At 30.5% G+C, this 27,551-nt stretch overlaps 1 protein-coding gene across 2 annotated transcripts in view; it reads right to left on the bottom strand.

Moving 5' to 3' along the window:
• The window catches only part of PCDH10 (protocadherin 10), a 40,846-nt gene that overhangs the window by 5,661 nt on the left and 7,634 nt on the right, over positions 1-27,551 (bottom strand). Inside the window, exons 4-5 of one of the 2 annotated variants that reach the window (XM_011935620.1) lie at positions 21,065-21,370; positions 15,944-15,978 (exon numbers count right to left, since the gene is read on the bottom strand). In XM_011935620.1, coding sequence (XP_011791010.1) covers positions 15,944-15,978; positions 21,065-21,370 — 341 coding nt within the window. Of the gene's footprint in view, positions 1-15,943; positions 15,979-21,064; positions 21,371-27,551 lie in introns of those variants that run through there. The other variant, XM_011935622.1, reaches the window with a different exon arrangement.

Genomic DNA, 27,551 nt, shown 5'->3' with positions numbered 1-27,551 from the left:
GAGGAGTTGAAGGCTACAGTGAACTATGATCATGCCACTGCACTCCAGCCTGGGAGTTATTGAAATTGATATTTTTATTTATTAAGGCTGTTTTAAAAGTTGCTTGGGATTTTGCTGATCTTTTCTCATGTTTGAGATTTATGGAAAGGAATCAATTTTAAAGCACATTGCATGGACTCTCAAAACCACTAAGTTCAGGCCCAAATTCCAGGATCAGCCTAGAAGACATTAGACAAAAACTTGCCAGATGGTAGGTGGTGTGCAAAATAAGGAATTTTTTCCCTCGTCACTATACTATCATTACTTGTTTCAGCTTAAGGATGAGCAATCCCCTGAATTAATAGTAATTAACAAGTCAACTCACTGTTCTGCTTGTCTGTGTATCTGTGATCGGTTTATTTTGGAAAGACTCAATATTGTTAATACGTCCATTCTTACTAAATTGATCTATAGATCAACGCAATTCCAATTATAGTTCCAGCAGAATTATGTTTATGAATTGACAAGTGGATTTGCACATGTGTGTGGAAATCTGAAGACTTTAGAATGTTGATAGTAACATTTAAAAATAAAAGTAATCTTTTAAAATAGCAAAATAATAGTAAAAGTAAAGCTATAATAATCAAGACAATATACTGTGAGAGTAAAGATACACAAATACATCCAAAGAACAGCACACCAAGCCCAGACATAGACCCACCATTATATGGTTATTCAATTCTCTACAAAGGCACCAAAGCAATCCAATGAGAGGAAATATATATACAAAAAAATATATATATAGATCTATATATACGTTAAATATATATTATATATATTTTTAAAAATCTTGATTACTTTGGTTTATTTATTTATTTATTTTTGAGATAGAGTCTTACTCTGGTATGCAGTGGTGCAATCCTGGCTCACTGCAACCTCAGCTTCCCGGGTTCAGGCAATTCTTCTGTCTCAGACTACTAAGTAGCTGGGATTATGGGTGCGCACGACCACGCCAGGCTAATTTTTGTATTTTTAGTAGAGACGGGGTTTCACCATGTTGCCCAGGCTGGTCTTCTGATCTCAAATGATCTCCTCACCTGGGTCTCCCAAAGTCCTGGAATTACAGGCATGAGCTACTGTGCCTCACCAAACTACGTTCTTAATTTTAATTCATAAGGTTCATACTCTCTTACACTAAATGTGTTTTTTTCCTTTCACTAGACAGAATGCTTTAATGCCTTTTTATTCTATTTTGACAGAGATAAGACATTGTAGAACATAGGTGGAAAACAGGAATTTGGAGATGTACTATATGTAAACCTGATTAATCTTTCAGAAAGTAAATCTCGTAAAATAAATGACTGAAACAATCCTTTAGACCATCAATGTAAGAAATACATAGTAAAGCCAGGTATTTATTTTTACTTTAGTTTATATGTATATTGAATACTTACAACATAGTTTGCAATGAATAGTTATTAAATTAAAATTTAAATCCAGGGATATTTAAAAATAAGAAAATAGGCAAACACAGTTTTGTGAAATAGAAATATACATCAATGGATGAATAAAATGTATCATTTCAAATAGAAGAGAGAAGCATGTTGAGCATAATAATTGTATCATAGACATTCTCGTTCTAGCAACTCTGGCAGCCTTAAATAGTTGGCCATCTCTCCTAAAATTCTAATGTTACCATTGTGGGAGATATTATTTACCACTTCAAGCTATAAGTTAAAAATGGGTCCATCCTAATTTTCTCACCTAGCAGAGTGTGTGCAATGAATAAATGTATTTCATAATCTGTGAGGTACCTTCCAAATCAAGTAGAATTGACATACTGTGAAAGGCCCTAAATTTATTACCAAGACAGTTTCAGAAATTAGTATTGATCAGTGTTTATTTTTAAACCAAATTTCATTGCTATGCAAAGGACTTAACAGCTTTAAAAATAGGAGCTTTTATTTGTCCAAAAGTGTACTCCACAAGTATAATGGTATACAATTACCCTCACATAGCTTTGTATGACAAAGTGAATCCACTGAAACATTATCAATTTTTTTTTCTAGATAGAAGATCAGCAGGCACTTAGAAATTTCTGTATGTGTGTGTATGCATGCATATATGTGTATGTGTAAATCAAAACTAACTTCTCACAAGGCAATAGTATATTTACAACTGTTTCACCAGGAAATATCTACCCAGTGGATTAGTGCAACTATGTCAACTACTCTCATATTATTAAGAGAATAGATGTAGTTATAGTAACTCAGTTTTGTTAGATTTAATAATACCTCTAATTAATTATATGGATGAAGAGTGCTTTTAACTATGACAAAAACTAGTGATAGTGTATTAACTCCTATAGTCAAAATGGTTTGAATATTATTATTTGAATTGACTTGAGGAAGATATCTAAAAACACAAGTAATCATTTTTAACTTTTTCATTTAGAAACAAGAATTGTCAGTATTCTAAAGATCTATTTTTGAAACTCTAAAAACATTAAACTTTTATATTAAAACATTTGTTTAAAAAAGAAGCCAAGACAATGTACTAGCATAGAATTTTGTAAAATATTCTTGAACTTAGTTCAAGTTTCTCTAAAAATGTGAAAAATTATGTTCTAGAAACGTAATAAATTTTCCCTCAGGAGAAAAATAACAGGATATGACCCTAACCTAGCCGCTTTGGGCACCATACCATTCGAAAAACAGAACACCATCGCCCAATTAGTATCTCAAAGTAAAGTTTGGAGACTGAGTTATTTTTCACATGTGCTGACCCTGTACTGGTGTATATTGAGGAAATGTAAATATAACATATCTTTCTCTGCATGTTTATAATATCACTGACAATTTTTCTGGAATCCTTCATCACAGTCCAATAAAATATGGAAATTGGGATTTGTTCTAGAAATATTTGAAAATAGCATTGTTTACATTAGCAATGAAGTATCCTTAAAATTTATTTTGAAGACAATTCCCTCAGTTATATCTTACTTTAATAACAACAAAGGATACTTTCATTTAAGTTACTGTATCAGTATTGTGTGTATCTGAAGTTCCAACAAAATATCCATACTTAAAAAAATACATAGTTCTTTTTTTTTGAGAAACGCAGAGCTGATAATATTTAGTGATATTTAGGCACTTACTTTTCAAGTGTTTTCCTTCAAAACAACATTATAAGAAGACTAAATTAGCACCTTTCCTGTGAAGTTGAAATTAGCACTGATTTTCAAAACAGAAAACATGAAAATGCTGAATGGGATTGGTCATTCTTGTAATTACAGGAATGCTGTGCTTGTATAAGCCTATTTGTACCTATTGTATCACAATATTTACTCCAACTACTTGTGATGTGCACCATTTCATCTTTTATATGAAAACCAAGTATAAATTCCAACAGTGTAAGATGAGAAAAAAAAACAAGTAAATAATAAGACTTTCATTAAAAAATATATAGCTGTGTAGCTAATGTATTACCCATCAATAACCTACTTAAAAAAGGGTAAAGTTTCAAATTAATTTACCCACAACCAAACAGATTTAAGATACGTAAACAATTGGAAGCTCTGGGTTGGTAAATATTTCTAAAGCCTATTCGAAGATACATTCAAAGAAGACACAACACATACAACTTAGAAACAGTGTGTAAATGTATGGCTATTTGCATACTTGATGATCAGATTTCCCCTAACATAATTTGGTTACTTCTATGTCAAGGCAAATAGAAGGTTAAAAGCAGGAAGAGCAGACTAAGAAGGGAGTTAAAAAGGTTCACACACTGAAAACTGGCCACAGAGAAGAGATGCAGAAAAAACAATACTACACTAAAGCACTAAGACTATACGTTCTGATAACCCCTTGAGTTGGGTTGCCAGAAAAAATACAGAGCGCCCAATAACATTTGAATTTCAGATAAACAATGAATGAATCATTTTTAGTAGGTGTATGTCCCATAGAATATTTGGGTGCCAAGTATATTTTATTTGTTAAGTCTGGCAATGCTGCCCTCAGGGCATCTACTTCATGATAGCACAGATGACACTACTTACCACTAATGCCAAAAAAAAAATGTTGCATTGTGTTTTTAAATTATAATATAGGACTAGTTCATATAATAAGTTCTCTATATATTTGTGTCAAAATAATTTAAAATTAAGGCATGTGAGTTCAGAAAGAGATAAAAAAAACCTAATTATGTAGAATATAAATTTTTAATGATTAATTGTCTAATTATCATATAGTGTATAATCTTAACTGTTATTTAAATTATTTCTTTGTGTTATGATTAAATTTTATCCCCATTTTTTGAGTGAAATTTTTGTTTTGGTGAGATGGATAGAGCATATTAAATAAATATTATTTCTTCTTGGCATAATAGGTATAATTTTTAATTGCCTATCCTAGAATGAAAGCCTGGGTACATACTTTAGTTTTAGTTATACTTTAGAAACTCATTAAACCACCTCCTTTTCTTCCTTTCAATTTAACCTGTCATCAGATAATTAGAGATTTGAAAAACTGAGAAGCAATGAATTAAACTTGGCTTTAAAAAAAACACAAAAATGCTTAATTATTGAAACAAGATAATATCATGCTTGTTAAAGGTTAAAATTCATTTAATCACATTTTAGTTAGATGCCAAGATTTAGATCCTTAAATCATTATGTTACTTTTGGAAACTTTAAACTTGGTGTTCAATTAGAGATCATGTAAATTATTATAAACATTTAATTACATAGCAAAGTAAAAATGTTGCATTATATATTTACTATCTATGCAAAGTATTACAATAAATTTAAATAAAAGTTCAAATTTTAATTAATCAATCTTTGTTGGGGCCAGTAAAGAATTCTAGTCAAACAGTTTTGAAAATGTATACTTATATATATGCATTATTATTAAACTATCAGAAGTGTACAAAACTACCTATATATCTCATAATAATGTTCTCATAAAGTACAATTCTTCAACATGATATTTAAAAAACAGCATCTGATGTACCCATTCATTACTACAATGACATAAAACAGATATAACTTATGCAATAATGACGATAAGTAAGAATGTCATATACACACAAACTGTTACATAAAAACTTCAGAAACCTGGAGGAAAAGTCAGATAAATCGCCTCCAGCCATAGGTATCCAGTACTATCAACAACCTCCTGTTCATAAATATTATACATATCCACAATGGCTCACCCATTATGTTTATATTTAAGATAACTTTATATTTACTTACTGTTTATGTATATGTTTGCAAATGATACGTGGCAGACAATTGAAAAGGAAATAGCTTAGTGAAATTAGCTGGGAGTGATGGTGAAACATGAACTTAAAGGACTTGTGAAAGAGAAAGTGATATGTCAGAAGAAAGAATAAAAGACCTAGTATAGATAAGGCCAGAATAAAAACAGAAAATTAAGAAAATCTGAAAGAAGATAAAATAAGTGGAGATTATTTAGGACTGGAAATGGTTAAGAATTTTTGTTGTTTTAGTTTGCTTTTTTAAATGTTATTCAGAGACTACTGTAATTTCATTATTTATCTAAGTCAGGGTAGGGTTCTAGACCAAGTACCTTGAAGAAAAAAGAATTGCACCTCATTTCCATTCAGAATATTTCATTTATTGATTCATTGCTGTAATCTATAAGCATTTCTGGGTGTCTACTTTATCCCAGACACAGTTATGGAACATGGAACCTTTACATGGAGCACATGATTCAGCTCTAAAAGAACTTACAGTCCAATGGACCAACCATTGTTTCACAAACTATTCTAAAGATAGCAATTACGTATAAGAGTCTATAAGAAGTTACAGTTAGAGTGTCTGTATCAGTGTCTGAGAAGTCTTCTCATTAAAAGTAAAATAAATTGAATCTTGATTGATGAGTAAGAGACGGTCATGCAGATGAATGGACAGAAAAGCGGGTTTTCAGATAAGAGAGGATGCCAGAAGAACAGAATGTCTAAACACACAAGGGCTTGAGAAAAAGTATCCATGAAGAAACTGACCAATCATTAAATGACGTGAAACAGAAATATAGGCAGAGCTTAAATATAAAAGTCTTTAAAAACTAGAATAAGTATGGACGTTACTGTGGCTCCAACAGAGAGCCTCAAAGATGTGTTAAGAGAACATGAGTCAAATGTTTTGGAGAAATAGTCTAATTAATTAATATTAGTAGCTAGATAGTAAAGGAGAGGAGTCCTCATTGCTTTTGGTAAGCTAGTCAGAAAGGACTGGATTTGAGGAATACAAAGTAAATGCCTGCTTTCTCACAGAGCACAGTGGGAGAACTCAGGGTTAATACTTTCCATATCTGTAAGTAGTTTGCATTCCATTACTCTAAATCTTCAAAATGTAACAAAACACTGCACTCACAAAGACTGCCTGAATACTTTGTGGACAACTCAATTCTAAGGATGACTGTGAAAGGAAAAAAGTGATGAAATGAGATGCTCAAAGAAGGGATTCCATGCCACTGTCTCAAGGCTCGGGTATTTCCCACAGCAATAAAACCTAGGAACCTATAGAAGAGTACAGGAATTTTTTTCCATAACATTTAATGAAGAAAAAATAAGGCACATAATGATCACAGACTAATACTGAATTCACTTTATAACTGTGAGACTGAAACTTTTTAAAATAAATAATTGCTTCTAGGTTTCTTCTTTCATAGAGAGACATTCACGTCTCTCTATGATGTCTCTTACCCTAGGAAGTAAACCTTACCCTAGGAAGATCTGGTCTGCAACTCACAGAATTAGTAAAGACACATGGATAATTTGAATGACAGCATTTCAAATAACATACTTTAAGTGATTAAAAGTAACATACATTTGATTAAATATGTCCCATGCAAAAATAACCCCTGCTACATTTCAATTTAACAATATTTTAAGTTTTCATCTTTCCTCATATCTATTTTTTGCTTCTAAAATTTTTAATCAAAAAAAAAGAAAAAAAAAAAAAGGCTGGGCAGGGTGGCTCATACCTGTAATCCCAGCACTTTGGGAGGCCAAGGCAGGCTGATCACCTGAGGTCGGGAGTTCGAGACCAGCCTGACCAACATGGAGAAACCTTATCTGTATTAAAAATACAAAATTAGCCAGTTGTGGTTGCACATGCCTGTAATCCCAGCTACTTGGGAGGCTGTGGCAGGAGAATCACTTGAACCCGGGAGGCAGAGGTTGCAGTGACCCAAGAGCATGCCATTGCACTCTAGCCTGGGCAACAAGAACGGAAAAAAAAAAATTAAAAAAAAGAAAGGACACTGGCTTTTTGTGCCGTCTCAATGACTGTTAGCTACTATTACTATTGGTATTATTACTCAAAACGTGTCTTGGTCTATCCAAAGCAAATTTAAATGTTAACCTTCACTATATCTCTGGATATATCTGATAGATTGGATAAATTAGAAGATTTACTTCTCCATATTTATTATTTGCTCTCTAATTCAGCATTTTGGTGCATGCACTTTCCTGCTGCTAGAATGCCCTTGGTCTCTATCCATTAAAAATCACACAGATAGTGCTTGAATAGTGGCCCCAAAGTGAGTTCTACACATTCTTCCTTGATTACACTGTAAGGAGTCTTTCCCAAAGATAACCAAAGATATTTTATTCTAATAAATTATATATCATGTTCCTCCGTTAATGAGATGATAAACTTAACATAGACTCGTTGAAAACTAGTGCATTTTGATAAGGGGAAAATGCTTAATTGCAGGTGACTATAATAATTATATTCACAAGCATATTAGATTAAAAAACAATTACATTTATTTAATATTTAATTTCTTCCACGGCTAGAAACAGCAATATTAAATGCAAAAGCTTTATCACTGTATAAAAAATGAGAATTTTTTTCTCTTCATATGAGAAATAAACATAAGTGAGAATGATTCTGAAATGAAATTGGGCACTAAAAGTTGTTAGGTCTCTCGTTATTTGGGCAAAATAGTGATATATATGCAAAACTGATGTAGAAGTTAGAAGACAGAAACACATAGAACAAAAAAACATGAGAATTACATAGAGAGCCCAATGAATAAACTACAAGCTGAAACTAAAGTTTGGGTGGTTTCTTAGGTGTTTTTTCAAAGGAGTTTGTGACACTATTTGTTAGTTCTGTATCACATTGAAAGACAAAGATACAAAAATATAAATAGAAAGCTGATTGAGAGAATCAGGTTTACCAGATAATAATATTTTGGTGAAGAACAAAGGAGGCAAAAGTATCTCTAGGCTTTTATGTGTTCAAATACTGATCTGTGATAGATATATATATATATATATTTGGTATATGTTACAGAAAGACATGGTTTTCCATACTAACAGATGACTTTCACTTACTTTGAGCATTTTAGGGCATCTATGTCTTTTACACAGGGCTATCAGGACACAATAGGATAACAATATCTTGTATAAGGCTAGAATTTGCACCAATGTGCCAATGCAATTCTCTAAACATAGATGAGTCAAATTCTATACGGACATTGATTTTCATCATTTAATTTCTTTTTGCCTGAGCAAATAGAAATCCTTTTTCTACAATTATCAAATATAATATGCTACTTCCTATACTGAAATAAAAATCTGTTGCTTGTATTCTTCAGATGATTTTCACTGTTGTACATAACCAAGTATCTTTACTCATTGTAAGTATACAAGTTAAGTAAAATAATGAGAATATGAAATTTTAAAAGTTATAATCATGCTTTGTGATTAACACATGAAACAAATAAAGCTTAACCTTTGCTGAGCATTATGTATTTGGTTCTATAATATCTGTTCCATTGGTTTCTTGGATGGAACAGGAAAATAGGGAAACTGTACTTTTAAAATATGTATTATGTGAAAGAATATATATACTGCAGATGTAAAATAGTGATATATTGTGAAAAGAATATTTGGAGTCTGATTTTCCTCTGGGAGTAAAAGAGGGCATAATTAGTTCTATTTAAGCCCAGAATTGTAATTTTGTCCATACTCAGACTGATGTCATTGTTCCAGTTTTAACTGAATATATGGTTGCCTTGAGCACTTAATGAGTGCTTCTTTTGGGCAGGCACTCACTGCTTTAAACATGTTAAATAATTTAATTTCCAAAATGAGCTTTAGAGGAACTATGTCACAGATGCAGAAAAGGAATTATAGGAAGGTTAAAGAAATTGGAGAGGTCCCACACACAGTAGCTGGCTGGGTCAGTAGTTGAAACCTGGCTGACTGATCCCATAACTGGTGCTCTTCACCACATTACTTCTCTGATGTGAGAACATGTATAAAGGTCACTCATAATTCCATAGTATGCTATAAGTTCAAAGGAATTAAAAGCATACTTGGAGAGCAAAATAAAAAATGATATCTTCTAAAATTAAAAGTTCCAACCTATAAAAATGGTAAAATTTGTGATGCTTATGGAAAAACTATTATGAAATCAGTAAGAACAGGGTATGTCTCAAGCATGTATTTAATTAGTATGCCACATCCAACCAGGTGAGCAGGTTGTACTTCAGGCACTTTTTAAAGCTGAAAACTTTTCAGGAGTAATCCAATATGCCCAAGATTGGTTTATTCATTGATAAAAATCTCAAAGGAAGACTGTTGATTTTCATGAGGTTTAGGGAAGGGAAGGGGGATACAATAATTCAAAATACTTTTGCATTTTTTCATGTTTTGCATTTTTCAATGTTTCTAGGATGACCCAGAGCATATCACACTGAGAAAACCTGATTGGAATATTTTTATTTGTGCAGTAGGTATAGATCACTTAACATCAAGCGAGGATGCATTGGGCTATTTGTGGTCAATAGCAATTAAGTTGATCTAACTCCCTTTACATCATCAATCAGAGTTCTGATAGTATTTATTTTTATTTTTCCTGTGGAGATCTCTTAAGAGTATTTCAGTATATTTGACTATTATATTGGTATTTTAAATTAAGATATTCATCTTATTTCCGTATATCAGCCTGTGATGAGTTCATGAAACATAAGCATTTTCCTATATTCCAGGCCATGAGAATATTTATATAATCTAGTTCCAGGCCAAACAAAACTTAAGACCACTGTGCTTGGAATACAGTTGTGCCCAACAATCAGTTTTCTTGAATGTGGGTCACACTGTTCTTGTCAGTAGCTTGGGAAGACTTGCTTAAAGCAGCTGGCTAAACAGTGTTTATTTACAGTTTTAAATTGTTATGGTGCTTCTTTACAATAAATAATACCACTAAAAATAATAGGGCCAATTGACGTCCTTTTGAAATTAGAGAGGAAAGTAAGTTAAAGGAGAAGAAACTTAAAACATTAGAAAAAAGAACACAGACTTAAAATTAACTTCAAAACAATACAATGTGCCTTTGTAACTACTTTAGATGTTTCCTTGAAAAAAAAAAAGGTAATCTTTCTCTATATTGGATATATAAGCACACTTTTTATAAGCATTATGAAAACAATTTCTATAAAAATTACTACAAAGTGATTTACATTATCAAGGAATATGTTACTAGATTTCAAGCTCAATTTTAACTGTGAGAGGCAAATATTAAATTATTCAATGTTAAGTATTTGCTAAAAATAATTCTAATATAAGCCTGAATGTTTAATTTTTATAATAATTTCAATAGGCATTAATATTATGTTGTCATAACTTGAGAAATAATTATCTTCACACCACTCCATAAAATAACTTAAAATTACAGATTTCCTCAATCATTAGCTTAATTCAAGCTCTAAGAAGTTAGAATTCACTCCAATCCATCAAAAAAGGCATTTCTGCATTGTCTAATACCAGACATTTTGCCTATATAAAATTAAGTACATTTATATAATAATAAAAATATTTATAAAATGATTCTAAAATTATTTACTATAGCCTATTTCACATGACTTACTGTGATCCTTGACAGAAGAGAACTGTCACCTTGTAACAATTTACAAAAGTTATATCTGTATTTTGTCTTATTTCATTTACTCATGCCTATAAAATGGACATTCAGTAGGTAGTTACTTCTGTCATTACTAAATTTAGTATTAACATTAAGCCAGCATAAGTTTTCCATTTGATTATTTTCTCTTTCCTTTTATTTTTCTGAAGTGTATGACTAATTCATGCTTCCACATTACCAAGTTAGGCTATATTATAATTTAATCTCCAAACATCAACTCCAGATAGAATAATTGTATATGGCATATAAGACCTGCTTGCTATATCTTCCAAAGTGATGAAGAAAGCATGTATTCCTTCTAGGTTTAAGGGTAGCAGGCAATTATGATTTTGAATGATTAATAAGGGGTGTTTCATTTTTATTTAATTGTCAGCCGTTCTATACTAACTGCCACCATGGATTGCCTTAAACTTCAATAGAGGATGATGTGACACCAAAAGTGAAAATTCTCATTATAAGAGAAATAAGCCAATGTAGTAAAGAGAAGACTCCATATTAGACAAGGTTAAGATATTTTTCATCTAGAGTCAACTGACTTTGTTGTACAATAATAGCTTAATGTGTAAACTATTATTACATACAATATGAAGTTTTAAACCTGCGAGTTACGATGCATACTTTTTAATATACACAGTCTATGGTATTTATTACATATGTACATATTTGACATTTTCATACTCAACATTTATACTCTATGCATCTCCCTAAATTTCTTTCTAAAACTACAATATCTTAATTTTTGTTCCTGGACGTTTCATTCTCCATTGCAATTCAATATGTGAGATGAGAAAAAAAAAAAATACTTTAGGAAACTAAATTTTTTCCTCTGAAAAATTCCAAAGAAAGAAAAATACAGTCATTCCCAGAGAAACAGGAAGGGAGGGAAATGAAACCAATGCTTTTTCAATTGTCTCTTCTTCATCTTCAAGTAAATTGAACCTTTCCCCCCTTTGCCAGATGCAGATGAGGAAAGGCATTTTGTGGGAAAATACAATGCAGGGCTAGAATGTGATATTTCACCAAATCAGATGGCATATGCATATGTATGTAGTTTACAAAGCTTTCTAGGTAAAATGTTTCCATATCCCTCAGGAGCAAGAACCAATGTCAAGGTTAGGATATTTCCTGTAATGTGTAATTTAAATCTCACAGAAGCTATATAGATCCATTTCCCCTTTTCTGCTCTCCATAAAGACAGATTAACTGATTACCATCTTATCTGTGTAGCATTTGTTTAAATACTTAACATTTATTATGTCACCTCTTTACTTTTCCTCTCAATTCACAATTCCTTGAGCCATTTAAACTCTCTTCAGATACGCCATTTACTAAAATGTTAATCTCTTTACTCTATTTAAAATTTCCTTTAAGCATCCTAGTCCACAATTTGTCACAATCTTCTAATCTGTGTTCAAAGAAAAATGAAATACAAACATCTCAATTTTTCTACTCTTTTGCTATTAGATAGTATTCAAGTTAATATATTTAAATATTTGTTGCTATAAAGCCATTAAGTTAACAAAGGATTACGTTTCAGTCAATAAGATATGAAGACAAGTATAAAGCATTTCTGATAGACTAGCCATAAAGAGAACTCAAAAGATAGAGAAATTATATCCAAGGAGAACACTATGTCTTCCAAAATGATGAAGAAAGCATGTATCACTTCTAGGTTTAAGGGTAGGAGGCAATGTGACTTTGGATAATTAATACTAACTAAATTGTCTTCTTTGCTCACACACTGGTAAATATTAGGCTCTGCAGATGTTTTTTCCCTATATTATCAAGGAAATCACGGCTATTAAATTTGAGTGGAACTCAAACATACTCCATTATTTCTCCAATTATATAAGTTTAAACCCCAGAAAAACTAATTTTTAGTTAGAGACTAGGATAGTAGTAATGCTTTCGGTGGTAGTAACTCTAAGTGGGCAAAAGAATGGATTTCTTGACATACTATAGTAGTAATATTTTGGCTACTGGACATATTATGTGACAATGTTTTGGTAACTATATAGGTGAACTCATTTTGTAAAAATTTCTTGAGTTATACATTTATGATTTTTGTACTTTTCTATATGCATATTATACCTTGATTAAAAATTTTTAAAATAAAAAAAACTGCTACCTGTAAAGTTGATTTCAGTCATGAATCAAATCAATTGGAAATATAAGTAATATTAATACATGTGAGAAAATTATGGAAATTTAAATAATAAGTAGATAACCAATGATAGTAAAAAACACTTATTTTTAAGAAGAAATATTGCTCTTGTGATTATGTTAAAAACTTTATCTTTTACAAGCAAAGTGTAAACATTAATGGATTAAATGGTAGAATCCTTCTGGATTTGCTTTGAAGCATCTGAATGAAGGAGCAGTTTTATCAGTGTTTGGATGAAACAAGTTTGGTCAAGAGTTGATTCTTTAAGCTGAGTGATGGAAAACATGCAAGATTTAGTACACTATTCTGTCTACCATTGTATGCTTGAAATTATTCATCATTTTAAAAATATTTAAAAATACTGCTTATGAGAACTCTTTAGATTCTGTGTAATATTGTCCTCTGTTACCTTTTTTTTTTTTAAAAAAGATTGAGGTAAGTAAAGAATCAGGATAAAGCTATTTCATGACCTCTAATGTAATCATCTGATGTGCATTTCTAAAGAAAATAGACCTAAAATCTGTACTACCAGTGACTAACAGGACAGTTAATTCTGGAATCATAGCTAGGCTTATTAATGGTGAAAATAATACACAAGAATTTTATCCTAATTTTTCAGGTCAGCCTCAAGTTTCCTATACATTTTCTAAGCATACAATGTCTGACAACTGCCAAGCTGTAACATTAACTCTCATATCTATAGACTTATTCCTACCATTCGGATTAAATCTACCTGTGAAACATTTACGCTTACATACACCATCAGGTGTATATCATCATGACAAATTTATTATATCTATTTTGTCTACTGTTGCCATTGTTGACTCAGAACTTTCTACTATGTCTTACACTTTAAGAAACAAACCCATATCTTTTATTAGAAGAGGAGAGCTCCTCTATCTTGACTATTTCTGTATCCAAGGTGATTCAGAATTTAATCCAGAAAATATATATTTAATGTTGATTTTAGTTAAGTGTTACTTAATGTTGATTTTAGTTAAGTGTTACTTCTATGTTTATGTCTTGTTAAAAGAAACTTAGTTGAAAAATTTGATGAAGACATTTTAAAATACCTTTTTATGGAATAAAGTGGTAATTTTCAGCCCAAATATAGTGACTGACATATAGATGAGCCTTAAAACACTTGGTGATAAACTAAAGCTAATTTTCTAGTTTGTGTAAAATATATGATGAATATCAAAGACAGGTAATATTGGAATCTAGTGTAAGATTCAGGCCAATCTTAAGGTGGGGAAAGCCTCCTACTGACTACAACATTTTAACTAGCAGTGAAAAATACTGCCTTTCTCATAATACATAAACACTAGTACCAGAAACCTGTTTCATCTACAGTGTCATAGTTTGTTTTGCCATACTTAAGCACTGTAAACTTAACAATCAGTGCCTTAAAAAAAAAAATAGACTCCCCGGGCGGGGTGGTTCGTGCCTGTAATCCCAGCACTTTGGGAGGCCCAGACCAGGAGATAGAGACCATCTGGGCTAACAGGATGACACCCCGTCTCTACTAAAAATACAAAAAATTAGCCGGGTGTGCTGGTGTGTGCCTGTAGTTCCCATCTACTCGGGGGGCTGATGCAGGAAGATCCCTTGAACCTGGGAGGTGGAGGTTGCAGTGAGCCGAGATCACACCACTGCACTCCAGCCTGGGTGACAGAGCGAGGCTTCATCTCAAAAAAAAAAAAAAAAAGGATATACTAAAATGCTAAAATGAATTGAATCTTGTATCTGTTTCTCAACAAGCACCATACTGTCATGTTAACAACTTCTGATAATAAAGTAGCCATTAGTTAAATACATTGATTCCTATCTCCTATGTTGCACATAATCAAAGTTTGTTCCATAGATACAATTAAAAATTAAACTGATTAAAAATGTAATGATTCTATATGGGATTTAAATGTATGTGAGTGTATCCATATGACTGAATCATGAAACCAGAACATATAAAATGTATTTACAATCCCTTGTTGAATGACTTGAAGTTATCTTTGATAATTCAAACTAACGCTGTATTGTACATATATACAGACACTTTATCAAAGTTAATTTCAAATATAGTCTCTTCAATCCATACAGTCAAAAGAATTGTATCTCTAAGAGAAAGGGTATGGGTAAGTGTCTTGCTATTACCATACATAATGTATATACATTATGCCATATAAGGTACAAACTATAGAATCATAAATAAAATCCTGATTTTTATCTGCAAAATTCCTAGTTTATAATTTGTTTTTAATCTATGTTTTTGGTATGTAATTTCGTTTTGGAAGACAAGGTTTTTGAATTTCCTACACTCTCCTCACCTAAATTGAAGTAGGTCAAGGTAATTTACAGTGACTAGGAAGTGTTATTGAAACTCAATACAAACCTAAAATATTTTGTTATACTCCAGGAAACATTAAAATGACTCACATTATGCTGAGTTTAATCTTAATTCAGTAATGTTATTTAATCTTGAATAGTGAATCTCAGAGTTCGAAATAGTTTCTAATCTATATTATCTAAATGACACTATCTAATTTCTATTAAAAGGATTGAAGATGATGAAGACTCACCCAAAAAATGTCTGGCACATTGAGTATTGAATAATGTTTAATGATATTTATAGGCAATTGAATTTGTAGATTCCAGACTTATTTACAATATCTTTATAACTTAACATATTTAAATTTTGACTCATAAACCTTCAGTATGATGAGGCAGGAAAAAATTCCCAAGTAGGTATTTCTTTTCATTGAATAATTCTATTTATATTTTAATTGATAGTCTTACTTTGTTAAGCTCATATGATAGACAAATACTTACACAGTTTTACATCAATGTACAAAATAAGAAAGAGGATGAAAATTATCTGTAATATAAAATGAGGTATATAAATAATATTAATATGCTAAATGTTAATTATAAGAAGTCCTAAATATGCATGAGATAAACTGCTTTGAAAAGCAGTTGAAGAGTCATGCTAAAGAGTTATAAAATATTGAATAAAAGTATAATTAACTTTTATCGATTATGTTTTCTCTATATGCCCTTAAATGACAATATTTTACTTAACCATTTATTTGTGAACTCAAAAACATAATTTTAAAATGCAAATAAATAAATCCTACATGGGAATTAAATTAAAAAAAAGTGACTAAACTAGAGGAAAATATAAACCTCTTAGCTTTATAAAAAGATGAAACATGAGAGCTAACATATTAAGTTACTAGTAAATAAAAGAAAGATGGTATTGCAGATGGGGAAGAATGCGTAGTAATTAAAATTCTAAGAGTGTTAATAAATATGAAACAATTTAACTCTGCCTTAGGATATGAAATAAGTTCTTAGAACAAATCAAAAGAAGTATAAAATCTCAAAGTCCTGAAACACTCCATGATATTTTACACAAACACACTAGTTGGGTGCATTTCAATAGCTTGAATTAGTTTAAATTCTACTTCCCCATGTAAAAATCTGTAGGTGTAGCTAAAAAAGAATATAACTAATTTAAAACATTTTTTAAAAATTGGAAGAAAAGAATAAAGTTTGCTTGGAGGTATCAACAACTGCGTGTGTGCATAAATGAATGAATAAATAATGACAACATTAATGAAATTTTGCATAGTTTAAAAATGCCCATTAATTCATTTTTCATCACATAATTATTTAGCATTTATAATATGCATAGCTGGATAATGAGTCAAAATATGCCAAGAGAGTAACTGTATTGGGAAGAAAAATTGTAGTAGAGCTGGAGCAGATTTTAGCAAAGTTAATAAATGGTGAGAAAGCAGTTGCAAAACATAGTACTTATTATTGTGTAAGTTTTGAATAAAGTTTGGGGTGAACCACAGGTTAAATTATCAAAATAAAGTCAATTCAATTGGAAGTCATTAAAATGGCACTTTTAAATATTGCAGATAATTATAAAGATAACTATACTGATAAAAGAAACTATGAAATTGTTCTTTAACTGGGGGAATAGAAATTTCTTGCATGCTAACTAGTTCCAAATTACCCACAGGCACAAATTTTAAATGACTTGAAATAAGTCATAGAGAAGTACTGATGTCTAAGTAAAACAAATAAAATTGCTTGCAGAAATGACCAGATATTTATATATAAAACAACTGCTGTGTTTCATATCTGCACCTCAGAAGGATTTTTATAGCTTTCACTTTAAATTGTACTAGCTGAGATAGACCACTATACAACAATTAAAGAAAAAGAAACAAAATATTATAATATCTCATGTATCTAGTGTTACAGAGAAGTTCCCATCAACTGCTGCATCAGTTAGTTAACTGGAGGAATGACACGAACTATGAATAGATGACCATTTTTCAGAGAAGTAGAATATAAAAAATTCACCAAATACAATAAAATAAATAATATTTTAAAATAGCACAAAATATAATAAAATTCAGATAGAGAAAATGAACAGGGTTATTTTATTTTATTTTATTTTATTTCTGATGCCAAGTTATCATTTGTTTCCTATTCCTGGAGTTGAAGTGAGTAAACTTTTTGATAATGACAGATTTATTAATAATTCCTGGATAAAGGGGTTTAATGATAAAATAGAATGACTAGTATATTTCTAAGACCATAAAACTGTCCCAAAGAAACTGAAAAAGTGAGAAAATTAGGTTCACCAATCTGTATGTATATAAAAAAGTAAAAGAACAACAAAAAAAGCCCACCCTCAGAGTACACATAGTAGCACAACATGGAGGAAAACTAATCAGAAATTAACACATCAAGTAAAAAAGAAAAAAATCCTGCAAGAGAGGTCTGTTCATTTAGTGGTGTATGGGCCTATATGAAAGCAAGGCCTTCTATAAAAATATTTACTTTTGGACTTTAACATTGGATAGTGACACCATATTTATGACATTAGAGGAAAATACAAATCCTAGAGAAAACACTATACAGAGGTACATAAGTATGAGGGTAATGTGTATCAATAAGAAAAATCATTTTATTTTGAATTCTGTGTATGCTCTTACTGCACTACTGAGTTCAACAAATTATGAAAACTCACAGAAGGCAGGCTGAGATAATGAAGGGATTGGAAGAAATGTTACTAAACAAAACATGTTCTGCAATTTCAATCAACTAAAAACTTGAAGTGCACATAGACATAATATAGATACCTAAAATTTTCCCCCATTTAAAGTTTATCCATAAAAGGTCTAGATAAAGCTTTAGCAGTATTTTAAATGAACTGTTTTAGAAATTTATTTTTTTAATCATGATATGGAGCTCAGAAAGTGCTCATGAATAACGTAGCAAGTATTGAAAGATGTGTTCAAAATTATTCCTGATTTTTAAAAGTCTCCTTTTATTAAATACATCATTTATGCTCTTCATGGGTCTTTTGTTAATACATTAAAATAAAAAGAAACATAATTGTAAGCATATTTTTAAGAACATGAAGTACATTATTTAATGTTTGCATCCATCTATTTTTGTGTAAAAGTTGTTTTCTTGCAGTTTTTAGTTTTAACTTTAGCAATCGGAGGTACAGAAATCAAGTTATTTGTATTGACAATGATATCTTTTGTAATTTTAAGCATATCGTCATTTCCTTGTCATTACTGTAGAATTGACAGTGATAGTTTCATTAGGCTTTTCAGAGCTTTACACAAACATAACTAAATACACTGCTATTTTTCCTAACATTAAAATGTACATTATATTCATTATGAAACTGCATATTTAGCAGAAAAAATCTATAACTTTAATAATTATTAAAATATTCTGATTAAAAGCAAGTAATTAGTGCCAATTTTTAGCTTTTTTAATTATGTAAGGGACTTGCTTTCAGACTTAAAAGATGACACTATTTCTATTCTGAATGAAAAAGAACACAAGTATCAATAACTATCACCATATGAATTTGGGGGGCAAAATGGTCAGGAGTAGTCTTGTTTTAGAGTTTATATTATCAGACTAACCATAAATTTTTTATGATTATTAAGTCAGAGCCATGTGTAATTTTAAATATAATTGGATGACTCTAAGGTGACATTAAATACTAAAAGTTAAATAAAAAAAAAAGTCTAGATATGATTAAAGTTGTATGAAGAACTAAGAAAAGTAGAAGTGAAAACAACAAAATAGCTATTCTTCTGCAAATTTTCCACCCCGGGTTGCACGTCAACCCAAACCTTAAATTTTGAGCAGTATGAACTGGCTAAAACAGATTAGGGGGAAAGAAAAAAAAAAAAAACTATTATTAAAAACTAATTCATTCCAACATAGACATATATATATGTTGAATATATATATGAATAATGTGCAAATAATTAAACATTTCCTGATGAAATAACAGATGCATTCTTTTGATTTTTAGCAACACACATAAATGTTAATAAATTTTATAATCCCTGAATGAGATTTCTAAATGAAATACCAGATTCTTAAGAAAGAGAAAAATTTGCATTAAATATATATGCAGCGATAATATTTTAACAATAAAAATTGCTTCCGATGGTCTTATTAATAAAAAAATCTAGTCAGTAAAGAAAAGACATTTGTAGATGTTTAAAATTCCGGTCTATATGTAAGTGTAATTTCACCAAGAGCACTAAGAGCAAAAGAGGGCAAGTTGATTTTCCCATTATATTTGAAGTAGATTTACCTGTTATTATATGGTAAAAGCAAATATTGTATTTATTTAGAAATACAAGTTTTTATTAATCTGAATCATATGCCCTTCACTTTTTGCCTTGAAATTATTAATAATGTATTTCTTTAATGTACATTCTTAGTTTAAGTGAAACAGTAGTTAAATTCACTGTTTAAAATTTGGAAAAGTTTTACTTTTAATAATAAATATAATTTTGAATCCAGAATTCAATTTCAGAGGCAAAGACCACATCATGTTCCTCACTTATTAAAATTTGGTTTTAGGCTACTTTATTTCACTATCATGTGTGGATTTGTGAGTTAAACTTAAGACATTAGCATCCAAATTGCATTTCAGACATCTCAACATTTCCTGTCTTTAAGTATTCATTCTGTCTTTGTATAACTTTAAAAAGTAAAGCAAAACAAATGATTTTTTTGGTTCTGAAGTGCTAAAGTGGTATATCACGCTGGGGTATTTGTGGTTCTGAGTAATTTGAAAAGCTGAAAACAATCTTTCATAAAACACCCCCTGACTATTGTTGTCACAATGTATGCATCTAATAAAAGACCATTCCTTTAAGCATATAACACTTGTCTATTTGCATTATCTCTGTCCAGATTAGTAGCCACAACCTCAATGCATTCAATCTTTGCTTTTCACATTATACATCATAAGGGCTAAAATAAATATTCTTCTGTTTTTTTCTTTAGGTTTTTAAAAACACTTTTACTTTTCAATTTCATCGATCATAAAAGAAATGATATATCTACAATCTGTCTCATCTTTTGTTTCTAGCTTATAAGTTCCACAGTTATTTTTGTAGTAGATGAAAGAAAACATTATGTAGGATGGATCTGCTATACAAGATAAGTCATCTTTTGATTGAGTTGTCATGAGTTTTTATCTTTATCAAACATTATTTATGTAGTTTGACCAAGATATTGAATTGTCAGTAATATTTATCCATTAATTAAAAGAAAAATATTTCTATTTCTCATTACCAAGATCCTCAAAGGAAATGCATTATGGAATCTCAAAGCATTTTTATTCTTCACAATGATTATATAAAATAATAAATTTGGAGAACATAGTCCTATATTTTGAAAGAGCTGAGTGCAATTATTAATGTCTCAATGTTAGAGGAATCTATTATTTTAAATAAATAAAGAATATTGCTCTAAAGTGCTGCCAGCATCCTGTCACTTTTATCCTTGTTTCTTAAAAAAACCTGAACTCCATTTTTACCAAAAATAGTGGAATGTTGAACTTTATCTCCTCAAAGGGAACACTTTTACAGAGCCCTTTGTGTAATACTTACTCAAATATGGTGGTTTGTAAGGCGCTCGCGTATTAGACAGCAGTCCGTCCAGCTCCTTCCTCTCCAGAGTGCTGTGAAGGGCCTTCTCTTTGCCAAAGGTAGAGAAGGACCGCTCTGCCCCAGGCTGGGCTTCTGGAGTTTCAAACACCTCAGTGTCTGGAACAGAGTCCATGCCGGGTACATGCAGATTGCTGCGATAATCAGCAGCCTGGCGTCCATCAGAAGGGACAAAAGAAGGCATCCAGCACCGATCTGAGTGGCCCAGAGCTTTACATTCCTCAGTGCAATTGGAGAAGAGATCCATACCTGTTAGCAGAAAAAAAGGAACTACAGATGTAGTATTCACCAACATGACCAGTTACTTAGCAGTGTAAGATTACAGGCAGCATTAAGGGTGACAAGTGAAAGTGTCTTAACAAATTTTTCCCGGCTTATCCTGACAGAAACCAAATATCATTTTGTCTCATTTTTGTTCATCACTTTAAAAAGAGAAAATGATCGGCAAATGTAAAAGATAAGACTCTTCTGGCAAAGAGGTCTCTGAAATAGATGTTTCTAAACTACTTAGGGTATTGGGAAAAATATTGGCTCTAAATAATTTAAATAACTGGGAAATGGTGAGTAAAAAAAGTAGAAATCTTTTAAAAAATCTCTCATGAAGTGTATAATAGAGAAAACAACAAGGTGTAAAAGCTTTAAAATCCATGATCTCTAACAATGATATCTGAATTTTTTCCTTAAAAACAAATAAACATAAGAAATATGCCAAGCACCAAAAATGATATTTAGATTATGAAATTTGAATATGAAGCAGAAAGTGAAATTCAACAGAAATGTGGCTTACACAGAGGAAAATCAGTAAAAATCAAGAATAAAATACAATTTCATTAGCAGTCAAAAGCATATTTTCTGAGGTTTCTAGGAAATGACTTCCTAAAGGTATTCCTCAATGACACTGTGGTAGTCCATATTACTAAAAACCACTTATCATTTACCACCTTAGACAAATCCAGAACAAACGACTGTAATTAGTGAAACCAAGGTAACCAAATGCAGTGTAAATCAACTGCATATACTATTGACAAATATCTTATTACTTGCTCTATATTGGAACACACTTGTCCTAGTCAACAAAGAGTTGTTTGCTTACTAATCCTATAATACCAAGATCTCAAAGGACAAGTTCGAATTTCATTGTCTTCCTTAGATTGACAAGATTACAAACATTATCTGATTATGATCAAGAAAGGTCATTCAGTTTCTTAAGCAAACCATAAGAATTTTCGAGCAATACAGAATACTATTTAATATGAATGCTGATACATAGCACTACACAGAAAAACACATAAACAAAGATAGCATTTTAATGTTTTTCTAAACATAGTAACATATCTATCAAATATTTTAAAACAGGGCCGAAACGATCTCAACCTATTCTCAAACTTTAAATGGATAAGAAGCTCCCCGGCTCACTGGCATGGAGCTGGGTGTGGAATGACAGTGCCTAGTAGGCCACTTTTATTTTTTAAATAATATTTAAAAAAAAGAAAAAATAATTAAAAACATTTAAAACAGGATAAATTTGAAAAACAAAAGTATAGTATTAGTCTGTAGAAAAGAAACTCGAGTCCATACACTGTCTGGAAAAACATTTTTTAAATCAAAAAAGTAATATTTATTTAATGAACATACTTGATTGTTACTTCTATTAACATCAAAAGTGATTTGAGCTCTTGAGCAAGTTTTGGATTTTTAATTCCTGATAGTATTCTCTTATATATTGATTTATGTGTGTTTGTGTATATGTTATCTGCATATAAAAAATAAAATAATTTTTCAAAATTATGAACACTCTAGTTTGTCTAAAAATAATTTTTCAAAATTATGAACACTCTAGATTAGTTTGTCTAATACTATCTAGATTATCTAGATTATCTAATACTTAACTCTAGTATTTTGGAGTTAAGAACAGCTAATTACATAAATTTTAAAAAGTAACACAAAGCTTCTTATCATATATTAATCTTACTGTGTAATGACTTTTTAAAAATTTTATATTAAACTATGTAGAATGCTAAGTCTGACTTTGATTATAATATTTCACTGATAATTTTCCTGTATAAGTCTAGAAATAAATTACTGATCAGTGAACTGTTGAGGAACGGAAACGTGAGCTGAAGCTGGGATTAAGGAATCTGACTGAGAACAGCATGTAAAACATGTAAATGTTTCACTAGACATCAGAGAAGCTCACTCCTTTATCCTATTTTAGGAAGAAGATATGTGAAAAGAAAAAGAGAAAGGGAAATAGAATGTCCCTGATACACATTTATATACTAACTAGGTAGAGGCTACAGAACTAGAGAGAAGATTTATATTTTGACATGATCAATGCTGCCTATTTGTTAATAGAGTGATAGGGGAACATAGATTTTTTTGATAGTAGAAATCGTCTTTAAGAGTAAAATTATTATGAGCAATTATTTATTTTTAAAATAAACAATATATACTCAATTTGAAACGCTGATATAATTACATTCCAATATAAATTTGAACTAATACCATTTTTCCCACATGACGAATAAATACCATTTTAAATATGCTAGATAAGACAATATACAACCTTTCACATATTTTTTTGCACCTAGGCCCAACTACTCTTCTACTTGTGAATATGATAATTCTACACATAACTTTAATAATCTAGTATGTCAACATACATTAGGATACTGCTTGATTTTGGTAGAAATTACTTTTATGTAGTTTATACCCCAATATGCCCATTTTCCTATCTGGCAAGTATGTTTTTCTTCTGCCTCTTTCGATTATTTGAGTTTGGTTAAAATTTCCTCAGATTACATAGTAAAGTTCACACAAGTTGAGAATCGGTATTAAAAATAAACTATAGCATGTGCATGGCAAAAAAAAAAAAAAAAGTGAAGATATAGAAAAGTTTTTTGTTTAAAGAACAGTATCACTCTACCAAGGCAATAAACATGTAAATAACGTTCTTAATAAATCTGTGAATTAATCCTTTTAAAGTGAAAGTCCTTTAGTAATAATATGCAGCTTCATACAACTAGAAGGAAAGGTAAGGTGGCTCAAATTGTACATAAATGTTTCACCAGTTTTATTGATAAGTATACCTATTTCTCAGGAAGAAAAATCAGATATAGAAACAAACATTTAAAACATAACATTAATAGTAAATCAACAAACTTCAGATAAGTAACAGAAAAATTAATTGAAAATTGATTTTTTCATTTGTTGTGTAGTTATATAGTTTGAGAGCCACATAAATTTATTCCGTTACGATTCCTCACCTTCGGAAAACATTGTATAACTAACATTTTATCTTTTATCATCTGTCGTTAGTCCCATTAAATATAGTACTTTAATTACCAAATAACCAGAGGTATATTTAAGTTTTGTTGTGATAAATGACTTTATGATGCACAAGGATGCCAGATATTACAGTAGCTAGGATATATTAAAATGCATAACTTTAATACTGCTCTTACAATTTTTTAATAGCTCAAATTGACACTTCAAAAGTTGGTAAGTTTAACTTAATTTTTCTTTTTCTCATTCAAATGCCCTTACTATGGAAACTGTGGGTTTTTACAACAGAAAATTACAGACCAAACCTCAATTAAATTAAAAAAAATTAAATAGACTTTAGGGATACATGTGCAATTTTGTTATATGAATTTATTGTGTAGTGGTGTAGTCTGGATTTTTAGTGTAACCATCACCTGAATAATGTAAATTGTACTCATTAGATAATTTCACATCCCTCACCTGTCTTCAGTCTTCCCATCTTTCAGAGTCTCCAATACCTACTATTCCAAACTTCAGTTTTGAAATTTTGGTAATATCCAATAAATGTTTCAACATATACCTTTTACTTGCAATCTCTCTTTCTAGTTATTTATTTTCTCCATTTTTCAGAAATAATCTGTTCTGCAAGGGATGACAGCTGACGTGATAGACTGCCTGTTATGCAAATATATATGTAGACAAATTTTGAAGTACGTGGTTTTCAACTGGCAAGTAACTTGTCCTGTATACTCAGAGGCAGTGGATATTTCCCTTGAGACCAAATTGTGATTTCAGAAATTTTAGAATTCAATTTGTGCTATTTTTTTGGTGACTGTCATAATACAATATTGTATGAACATTTCTTTTTGTGCAACAAGCTTTCATTCAAAACATTTATTTTTTTCCAAATATGATAAATTAATTTTAAAGAAGATAAAAATCTTCTCATGTTTTGAGAAGATTTCTAGTCTTTTAACTACTTAAGATACATTAATTGTAACCGCAAAAATTGCAGTATGTTTTAGGAAAACATGGTTTTGAAGCAGATAGTTATTAACACAACTCACTCATGAAAAAATCAAAATAAGTCCATAAAATTTTCTCCCTATCTATAATCTTTCAAAATGTATATATTTTTCACCACTTCCTCTCAATATTTTGTCTTCTATATTGCTTTCAGTTATAAATCTCTCCACATTTTCAAGTTGTAGCTCCAAGTTTCACCAGTGAATAAGGTTTTATAAATATTGGTGTAAATTCATTTTATACATAAACCCAAAAGCAAATTTGACAACTATCTAAATTCTTAATGGAGTTTGGAAATAGGTATTTGTGTTTATAATAAACCAATAATTATATTGCTGATATTGTAGTAATGCAATGGCTTAACACATTTCAATGATATATTTTATCTACTAATTTGAAATAACTGACCAATCAACTCATTTTATTTTTAAAATTCATAGTCAAATTTTGATCATGTATTGTATCTATATCTATAATTAGTTAGAAACTAAACATAGTTGGAAGATAAGTTCTCCTATAACTGAAAGAAAAAATTATTGAAGAGAAATTTGATAATTTTCAGAGAATGTCTAACAAGTAATTCAGTCACTCATTAGGATTCTTTCTTCAACATATTTTTTTAAAGGCACAAGGTATTAAAAATAAATCTATAATTAAGCTTAGCATTATTGACAGTGTAGGTATTTTATAACGGGAAAAGCAACCTGTCACTACTAACAGATCACTTTAAATATACCTCAAATAATATTAAAATGTTTAAGAATATACAATTTAAAATATTCTATCTGTACCCTAAAATAGAAAAAAAAATTACGTTTTAATCTAATGTCATAATAAAGTTGAAAACATATTTGTTTAAAGTCCAGTTCTTTGGCTATTTAAGCTGTGATTAATCAGTTTTTCCTCTTGTGATGGTTTATGTCTGCATTTACCACTTCTCCTTGGACTACTGCCATATCTAACCAATACATCAATAGTGCACTGAAAAAAACGGAAAGCACCTTGACAAGGCTATAGAAAGAAAGTGCCACAGAGCAGTGGTCAAGGCGAAGAATTTCACACATGGAGCCAGGTGCAGTGGAAAACTGAAAAAGCTTATGTGATTCTCTGTGCAGCTGTCTTCGTGTTTAAAGCCCTTCTATGAACAACATTGGTGATGGCAAATGGCTTAGAAAAAAGAAAAGCAAGAAGGAGGGGATGTAAGATAGAACAAAAAAAGAAAACTATTCATAAAAGAATAAATAGAAGGCATATCTAAATAAATAATACAGAATAATGTTAATGAAGAAAAAGAAATAGTAGTAAAGAAAAAGGAAGTTTAAACAGGTGAAGCACTGAGCTAAATAGTCTGTACACTATAGTGTGGAATGTGGTACAAACTGAAAGAGAGAATTCGGAGTCTTTATCTTTCCAATGGTAGCTTTGCTTGATAATCTAACTTTTCCCCACTAAAACCTAGTTAAGTGAGATTTGCTTATTATAGCATAATGGTTTTATTTCCTATCCTGAACTTAGAAAGCTATGCTATGAGTAATATTACCTAATTTTGCAAAATAGTAAGATCATTAATATCTGGCTTTATATTGAAATACAACAGATTTATCTGAAATGGGCTTAAATTTTTGGAAATAGTCTAGCTGCCTGATGTGAGGCTTATAGTACATAACAGCAGTGTGGATTGAAAAAAGTCTTTAAGTAAATGCATTTTAATTCTCTGCATTTGAGGTTTTATACTTAAAAAAGAAAACACTTCAAAATCATTCTTGTAATAAAATTAGACATTAAATCTGATTGCAATTCAGCACACAAAGGTGCAATCACTTCTTAACATAAGTGCTTTATTACAATCCTAAAATAGCTATTGTTGTGCCCAGTATGTTGTGGCTGCCCTGTAACTACTAATGAGATACACAAACGGATTGCTAATTCCGTAATACTTTTACATGTTTAAGAACTTAAAGATAAGGAAAATTTTTTAACATTTTGATAAAAATAAAAACTGCCTGGCTAAAGTGTTTTCCACAACCATTTTAACATTTTCGTATTCTTTTAAATGCTTTGACATCTCCAATAATTTGAAAGAAACATTACAGAAATGGTAACACTGGGTGACTGTAAAATAAAGTAGCTACTGGGAAGA

This window comes from Colobus angolensis, unplaced genomic scaffold (assembly GCF_000951035.1).
Source record: "Colobus angolensis palliatus isolate OR3802 unplaced genomic scaffold, Cang.pa_1.0 Scaffold145, whole genome shotgun sequence".
In the NCBI taxonomy this organism is placed as follows: Eukaryota; Metazoa; Chordata; class Mammalia; order Primates; family Cercopithecidae; genus Colobus; species Colobus angolensis.
Note: the sequence above shows the minus strand (reverse complement) of the source record. Positions and strands in the feature narration are given on the sequence as shown.